This window comes from Piliocolobus tephrosceles, chromosome 2 (assembly GCF_002776525.5).
Source record: "Piliocolobus tephrosceles isolate RC106 chromosome 2, ASM277652v3, whole genome shotgun sequence".
NCBI classification, from domain to species: domain Eukaryota; kingdom Metazoa; phylum Chordata; class Mammalia; order Primates; family Cercopithecidae; genus Piliocolobus; species Piliocolobus tephrosceles.
The window spans coordinates 38,132,682-38,141,641 of record NC_045435.1 but is presented as its reverse complement, the minus strand read 5'-3'; the positions used below and the strand labels follow the sequence as shown (position 1 = coordinate 38,141,641).

Here is an 8,960-nt window from a genome sequence, read left to right as displayed (position 1 = left end):
TTTATTAAAAAGTGCCTAGAATAGCGCCTAGCACAATGTGTTTAATACATGGTAGCTATTATTATTATTTTGTATAGGAGGAAGTCACTATCAGCAGGTCAAGTGATTTTTACTTTATATCTAGCAATGAAAGAACTGCTGTTGTTATAAGTCAAGTGCATACTCTTATCTAATCTTTATTGGACCAATGGCACATGTGGGAAGAATGACTGGCCCAAGAGAGCCCAGAGCTGTGGGATTCAGTTTTCCCTTATGTAGAGCTAAATAACATATGTGGAAAGAAACTGTATTAGCACACATTGACAGAGCCAGCTAGCTGTAAATACAGACAGATGGAAATACATTAATAGCTAGGTGAGGGCCTATAGTGCAACAGCTAAGAGCACAAACTCTGGAGTCAGACCACCTCACCTAGGCTCATTACTCTGCCATTTACCACATTGTAACCTTGAGCAAGTTATCTCTTTGTACCTCCATTTCCATATCTATAAAATGGGGTGGATAATAATAGCCCTTATTTCATGCAGTTATTGTAAGAAAGCATGTGAAGCACTAAGAATTGCTTGGTACATAGTACATAATAAATGATGAAGAAAAAAGATGCATGCAGTAGACAGAGAAACGGGTGAAAATAAGTCATCTAAGTGTTCACTTCAAGAGAAGCAATGAAGGTAGATGTTCAACTGGGTGAGTAATTCCCAAGGGAAAAATAAGGAACTTCTAATTCTGATGCACTTGAGATAAACTTTATTAAAGCTATTTTTCATTTGTTTATCTAGAAGTCTCCAACTTATCATCCCAATTATGTTTGGTTTACAGCACCAGGATTTCCCAAAATACGTTCCATGGAGCATTTGCCCTAAACCTTATGTGAGAAAAAAGGGTTTTGTGGCTGAATGACTTTGGGGGAATGCTGAGTGCCATATTTCCTTCTATATTCAAATGTACTTTAACACTCTAAGGTTTAACATGTCCTGAAAAAATGTTTCATTTAGTTTAAGCCAGTATTTCTTGAATTGACTTAATAATAGAGCCCTTTTTTCATATACTATGTATTAACATTCCAGGGAACAAACATGGGAGAAACGCTGGCTTAGATGAATATTAAAATGGCCTCTATACCAAAGCGGGGGCTGAGGGGTAATGGGGGGGAGGTGTGAGAAGGATAGGGCTCACATTTCTTTTTAGACTGGAATTGAGCATTTGCTGAAGACTGTTCACAAACCCGGAAACTATGCAAATCCCTCAGGATCACAGACATCCAAACATACACAGTGTTGCTGGGAGTATGTACAGGATCTCCAGAGGGGTTGAGGGACATGACCCCCAACCCTCACACTGCAGCTTCCTCCTCTTGCTGCTGCTGCTGCTGTGCTAGGATCCCTCCACGGAAGACCTATGAGGCTCCTAAACATTTTACCATCTATCTTTGGCCACACACTTCCTGAATTTATTCTCTGGAAGAGAAGAGGCCCACTGGGGAAAAAAGAAGCTAGATCCAGGAGGGAACCGGGAAAAGGAAAGACAGGGAGAAGAGACTGAGTTAAGATCCTGCATCAGATCCAGGACAAGGATGTTCCTCTGGGTGGAGGCTACATGAAGGATATCAGCAACACAGGGTAAGGGGCCCTCTCACAGCAGAGCAGGGCAGGACATGAGCTCAGGAGAAATGATACTGACTTCTAAGGTTAGTGACCAGCATGGGAGCTTCCTGAAACTGGGTTCAATGAATTTAATGAATGTTTATTCATTCATTTTTCTTGAAGAAAAATGTGATGGCTGGTGGACTTTCTGCCATGGAAGGAGAGACTGAGATTACATGCTACGTGGCCTGGTGCAAAGAGACCTAGAGTCTTTACAAAGCAAAAGGTCAAAACCTTGATCTGGCAAGGTCAAAACCTTGGTAGGGGCTGAGGTCTGTGAGTGGCTTCTCAGTGACAATGAAGGATAAGAAAAAATAAAAATAAATATACCTGCGTGAACAATGCCTGGCTATGGAAAGTGGCAGCAGGATGTTTTTAAACTCTCACAACTATATTTTTCTATAATATTTTACTTTTATAGTTGTAGAAACTTGAGTCAACTTCTCTAGTTTATCTCTACCTTCTAGAAACAAATCTTTATTTTATTTATTTATTTATTTATTTTTTCGAGACCGAGTTTCGCTCTGTGGCCCAGGCTGGAGTGCAGTGGCACGATCTCCGCTCACTGCAACCTCCGCCGCCCAGGTTCAAGCAATTCTCCTGCCTCAGCCGCCCGAGTAGCTGAGATTACAGGGGCGTGCCACCACGCACGGTTGTTTTGTATTTTTATTAGAGACAGGGTTTCGCCATGTAGGCCAGGCTGGTCTCGAACTCCTGACCTCAGGTGATCCACCCGCCTCGGCCTCCCAAAGTGCTGGGATTACAGGCCGTGAGTCACTGCGCCTGGCCTAGAAACGAATCTTTAGTTTCTAGAAAATCTGAACAGATATTACCTGTAAACTTCATATTACTGTGTTTTTAGTGAAACAATGTTTTGCAAGTATTTACGAGGGAATGGAAATATAACGCAGGAAACACACCCTAGAAAGTTATATCCACATAATTCTAGAAGGAGAGGGGGATACATTTGCAGGGGGTGAGATTTCCCGCGAACTTATGGAGGAAAGAGGGAACCTTCTCTGTCGGCGAGGTGGGGGACGGTGTTTCACCGAGCGGGAGGCGGCGGCAGGTAGGGAAGGCTGCCGCAGTCCCCCGGGAGCCAGGGGCGGAGCAGGAAACGGCGGCGCGCGGAGCGGGAGGCGGAGCCGCAGGGAGCGCCGCAGGTGGGGACGAGCCGGGCGGCACCTGCCCGGAGATCTGGGCAGACCGTCCCTCCGCGCTGCGCCGAGTGAGGGGAAACCCGAGGGGTTCCCTGGAGAAGGTGGTGCGTCCTGGGGCGGCAGCTGAGGAAGAAAGACGCAGTGCCCCGAAGCCCCTGAGCTGAAAAGGGCCAGAAAGGGGGCGGCATGGCATGGCCCAAACTGCCCGCACCTTGGCTGCTGCTCTGCACTTGGCTCCCAGCAGGTGAGCCTTGGAAAAATGGTACCCACCCTGGACCCAAGGAGACAGGAAGCCATTGTGGCCTGGCCTTGCAGAGCTGGCCGCGGGCAGGGCAGTGGAGGCCTGGGCCGCGCTCTGGTGGCGCTTGGCATGGGCGCCAGGAGTTGCGGGGACTGGATCGAGTTTCTGCCTGTGGGAGCCTGTTGCTTTCCTCTTTTGTTAGTCCAGGCCCTTCCCAAACAGGTGCAACTAAGAAACCTGGAGCCTTTGAGCTTTCCTTCCTACAGTCATTAGGCACTTCTTGATCTCTGAAGCTGAACTGATAGGGGCAAAAGCACCATTCTTAAAAGTTCCTAATTACTTTTTCCTTTCATCTGATATGGTGACAACCATATTGACCCAGAAGTGCATATGTTTCATTTCTGGGAGGTTATAATATGTCCTCAGCATACAAAGCAGCGTTTGGCCAGAATCTGAATCCATTGTGCAGGACCACAACGTGTGCCTCTGTGCTAACCATGTTCAATGTCACTTTTCTACTTTCTTTGTATCAGTCACTGCCCTAACTTTACCCCTTGCTCATCCCGCATCAGGTGTCCAACAGTCTACCCTCTCAGGCTTCATTCTCTTACCCTCCACACCAATTTCTCTGTTTTGGAAAACATGATTTTGTGTATCTCTGCGTGTGGCCTGGAAATCTGCCAGAAGTGTGTATCTCCACGAGTGAAACCAGGTCGGAAAGGGTAGCTGAGGGACGGAATGAGCAGGCTCTTTCAGGTCTTTTCCGATTAGGATGTAGGTGTGACCTTGCAAAGAAAATTTATAAGTTCCCTTGGAAGCTCCACCCTGTTTTATTTCATTTTACCCCTCCCCTTTCGCAATAGCTGCCCTCTTACCTCTAAGTTGTCAGTGGAAGGTAACTTAGAGTTTGCTCACAGACCAATTTGAGTCTTGTATTTTTAGGTTGGGAACAGATGCAATATGAAGGTGTGTCGGCAGAATGTTCTTTTTACAAGCTCAGTAAGACATAAGAATTGCTCAGGTATAATCAAATCTCATTCAGACAGGATTCTACAATAACTTAAGCATAATGCTGAGAATAAAGGGGAGAGAGGCTTGCAAAAGGGTAGACCCTGTCTGAAGCTGACAAGACTAGATGTTGGACACCCACGATGCACAGGGAAATAGACTAACCCTCACCTCAATTTGTGTCCAAAATTTCACCAAACACCAGCTGAGGCTGTGAATGCAAATTTATAAAAATCCCACAGGTTTGCACAGTCTTCTCTCCTGTGCCTCCCCTGCTCATCTCAAACTCCACAGCAGCTGGGGATTTCTGAAGCTGCTTAAGCTACCTTTTTTAGAAAAAATACAGTTCTGCTCCCACCTCTGCCCTTGGGTATTCTATCCCCAGAATTAAGACTTCATAATCCTAAGCAAACCTCTAAACTCACTTTCACTGTATAGATGAGAAATTGATATTTTAACTGTTTGACTCCAACACTTGGAGGGGAAATAGCTATTTTAGCAGATAGTTTTCCTATGTGTAGAAATGTAAATAAACTACATTCAGCTATTTAATGTGGTTTGTGTCAATGATGTTTACGTGACACTGGACAAGTTACTGAACTGTTCAAAGCTTCCAGTAAACAGCAATGATTATAGTACATATCTCATACGGCTTTTGTGAGGATGAAGTGAAATTAAGGTTTTAAAGCACTTAGTAGAGTGCCTGAACAAAGTGAGGGAAAGCTTAATCAATATTATCCAGGCTGATAATAGTAGTCAGGAATTAGAGCCAGGTAGGATTGTTTAAAGCTAACTTTAAGGAAACAGGTTTCTCTATTCCTCCTTCCCCTATGGCTAAGAAAATATGAGCTATAGTAACAGGTGATTATCAGGTTGGAATTCTGAATCTGCCTCATACTAGCTGTGACTTTGGATGGATTACTTAAAATGCCTTTGTCTGGAAAACAGGTGAAATTCCTGACAAGCCAACTCCCTTTGCCCTCTCAATAAGGCCAACTATTGTTGGGTGGATTAAGGTCAAGCACAGCGTCAATGACACGCTGCAAACTGTGATATGCGCTTTGGAAAACCCTGTACTAGAGTGTGTTCATTTTGGTCCATCAGCTTGTTCTCTCCTGTCTCTAAAGAAGAGTCAACCCAATTCTCTTATTAGCCTCCAAGTTCCCACAATTGCAAAGTGTGAGGCAGTAGTAAAATTGTGTCACATTTAGGTACTTGCTGGTCACTGTGGCTTGGGGCCCCTCATGAAGCTTCTGAGGTCAGGGAGTCTTGTGATATTGTCACAGTCCTTGTGCTCTGAGCTGTGTAGAGATTAGTTGTCAGAAGTAGGTGTGTGTGGTCTTCACTCAGGAAATACTGGGCATAAGTCCTTCTCAACTCCCCCACCTTTTCCTTAACTTTTAAGCCAAACTTCCCAAAGTGTCTGTCAAGATCAAACTGAAGATCAAACTTCCTCTCTTGCTCTCAATATCTACCAAAGCAGTGGCTTCTGATTTTTTTTTCACAGCTCCCGGAAAGATCCGATTACATAGTGACATGTATGCACACATATTCAGTTTATAAAATGGAAGCAAAATAATCGCAAAAATTGTATTACTAAGTTGAATAAAATAATAACAATTGATATTACATATTATCTTACTGATATTAAAATTCATTTAAAAAATCATCCCCACATTAACAATATTAAATATAAACACCCTGTAAGTTGATTTTCTCAAAACCTGCAGCAAACTGCACTATGCACTTTGGAAAACCCTGTACTAAAGTGTGTTCATTTTGGCCCATCACCTTGATCCCTCCTGTCTCTAAAGAAGAGTCAACCCAGTTCTCAAATTAGCCTCCAAGTTCCCACAATTGCAAAGTGTGAGGCCGTAGTAAAATTGTGTCATATTTAGGTACTTGCTGGTCACTGTGGCTTGAGGCCCCTAACGAAGCTTCTGGGGTCAGGGAGTCTTGTGATGTTGTCACAGTCCTTGTGCTCTGAGCTGTGTAGAGATCAGTTGCCAGAGGGGTGTTGGGGGTGGGGGGTAGGTGTGTAACTCTCTGAAAGCTTTTTCTTCAGGAATAAATACACTTTTGGGGCTGGGTGCAGTGGCTCACACCTGTAATCCCAGCACTTTGGGAGACCAAGGTGAGCGGATCACCCAAGCTCAGGAATTCAAGACCAGCCTGGCCAACATGGTGAAACCCCATCTTTACTAAAAGTATAAAAATTAACTGAGCGTAGTGGCATGCACCTGTAGTGCTAGCTACTTGGGAGGCTGAGGCACTTGAATCCAGGAGGTGGAGGTTGCGGTGAGCTGAGATCACGCCTCTTCACTCTAGCTTGGGCGACAGAGTGAGACTCTGTCTCAAAAAAAAAAAAAAAAAAAACAAAATGCACTTTTAACGCACAAGTGGTATGTGAATGTCTGTTCTTAAAACATTAAAATAAGGCTAAAGTAAGTACCACTGTTGGCTAATAGCTCTGGTTGCCTTCACCCAATGTCAAAGTTTATTCTCAGAATGAAAGTTTAGTGTCCCTGCTGATTCCCCAAACTCTAAAAGGATGTGTGTCATTTCTGCTCTGGTGAATTTTTTTAACATCATAGTGTGGTGTTAACTTGCAGATCCAACAGCTATTAACTTGCATTGTCATTCTTTGGGAAATCAGACAACTGACGCCTAGGTAATAATATCCTTAGAGAGACAGCATCTAGATCAGTAATTTTTCCTGGGTGGTGGGGGTGGAGGTATGGACCATACTGTAGACTCAATGAAATCTTACAAAGTTCCCTGTTATTTCTCAGGGTGAGGGGGTATGGGTGGTGGATGGGAGACTGTCCACTCAGCTGCTCCCTTGTCTCCTTGGGAGCTCCTGAACACCTCCCCAGAATCCCAGCGCTCTGTTGAACACAGGTAAAAATCACTCCCAGCCTTTATCTTCCCCTCCCAGACAGTTTTACAGATAAGGAAATCCGGACCCAAGTCGTGTATCTCAGATTGACATAGTGGAGTTAGTTTGAGAACTGGGGCCAGAATCCTGGTGTCTTCACCCTTTCTCCATTGCTCTCTCTCCTATTTCATACTGTGGAGTAGGTTTTTTTAAAAATTATACTGGGTTACATGTGCAGAACGTGCAGTTTTGTTACATAGATATACACATGCCATGGTGGTTTGCTGCACCTATCAACCTGTCACCTACATTAGGTATTTCTCTTAATGTTATCCCTCCCCTACCCCCCCACCCCCAACAGGCCCTAGTGTGTGATGTTCCCCTCCCTGTGTCCATGTGTTCTCATTGTTCAACTCGCACTTTTGAGTGAGAACATGTGGTGTTTGGTTTTCTGTTCCTGTATTAGTTTGCTGAGAATGATGGTTTCCAGCTTCATCAATGTCCTGAAAAGGACATGAACTCATCCTTTTTTATGGCTTCATAGTATTCCATGGTGTATATGTGCCACATTTTCTTAATCCAGTCTGTCATTGATGGACATTTGGGTTGGTTCCAAGTTTTTGCTATTGTGAATAGTGCCGCAATAAACATACACGGGCATGTGTCTTTATAGTAGCATGATTTATAACCCTTTGAGTATATGCCCAGTAATGGGATTGCTGGGTCAAATGGTATTTTTGGTTCTAGATCCTTGAGGAATCACCATACTGTCTTCCACAATGGTTGAACTAATTTACACTCCCACCAACAGTGTAAAAGTGTTCCTATTTTTCCACAACCTCTCCAGCACCTGTTGTTTCCTGACTTTTTAATGATTACCATTCTAAATGGTGTGAGATAGTATCTCATTGTGGTTTTGATTTGTATTTCTCTGATGAACAGTGATGATGAGCATTTTTTCACATGTCTGTTGGCTGCAGAAATGTCTTCCTTTGAGAAGTGTCTGTTCATATCCTTTGCCCATTTTTTGATGGGATTGTTTGCTTTTTTCTTATAAATTTGTTTAAGTTCTTTGTAGCTTCTGGATATTAGACCTTTGTCAGATGGACAGATTTCAAAAATTTTCTCCCATATTGTAGGCTGCCTGTTCACTCTGATGATAGTTTAAGTTTGTTTTGTTTAATTGAATTCTGGTATACAGAAATAGAAACAGGTGTCTGCTTCCTGGATGTCTAACTAAATGCTAATGTTTAAACATCTTGCCCCAACAACAATGCAGTGAAACAAGATGTTGAGTGATTAGTGTACAATGTACCTGGGTTTCTTTTACCATAATGATTTATTTCATTATCTGAAGTCCTTGGGGGAAATAAAATTGTATGTTTTAAGAATTGAGAAGACTCTGACCGGGCATGGTGGCTCATGCCTGTAATCCTAACACTTTGGGAGGCCAAAGCGGGTGGATCATTTGAGGTCAGGAGTTCAAGACCAGCCTGGCTAACATGGCAAAACCCCTTCTCTACAAAAAACACAAAAATTAGCCCAGCGTGGTGGCAGGTGCCTGTAATCCAAGCTACTCGGGAGGCTGAGGCAGGAGAATTGCTTAAACCCAGGGGGCAGAGGTTGCAGTGAGCCGAGATCGTGCCATTTCACTCCAGGCTGGGTGAAAGAGACTCCTTCTCAAAAATAAATAAATAAAATAAAATAAAGAATTGAGAAGACTCTGGCCATGTCCCCAGTTCTTTCTAATCTCCCAATCTGCAACTCTTGTGATAAGGTGGGGTCAGAGGAAAGCAATTTTGACACTTTCTTTATTTCTCATAACCAGGTAATCACTGAGTTCTGTTACTTAGTCCCAGGTTCTGCCCCTTCTTTTCTATTTTGGGTGACACTTCTTATACTAGTCTACATTAAGCATCTTCTTGCCTCTAGTCCTGCTACTTCTCTGTCTACTTCCAACCATTCTATATGCAGATGATAGGTTAAACCTACCTGAGTTAATAGTTCCCACTTTCATTTTAATCTTCCAC

The 8,960-nt window shown here is 43.5% G+C and overlaps 1 protein-coding gene across 1 annotated transcript in view; it reads left to right on the top strand.

The window, feature by feature from the left end:
- Positions 1-2,868: 2,868 nt before the first annotated feature.
- ILDR1 (immunoglobulin like domain containing receptor 1) overlaps positions 2,869-8,960 on the top strand; it is a 37,618-nt gene continuing 31,526 nt past the window's right edge. The window contains exon 1 of the mRNA XM_023214555.2: positions 2,869-3,047. Within this exon, the coding sequence (XP_023070323.1) occupies positions 2,990-3,047 (58 nt within the window). The 5' untranslated portion in view covers positions 2,869-2,989. The remainder of the gene's footprint in view (positions 3,048-8,960) is intronic.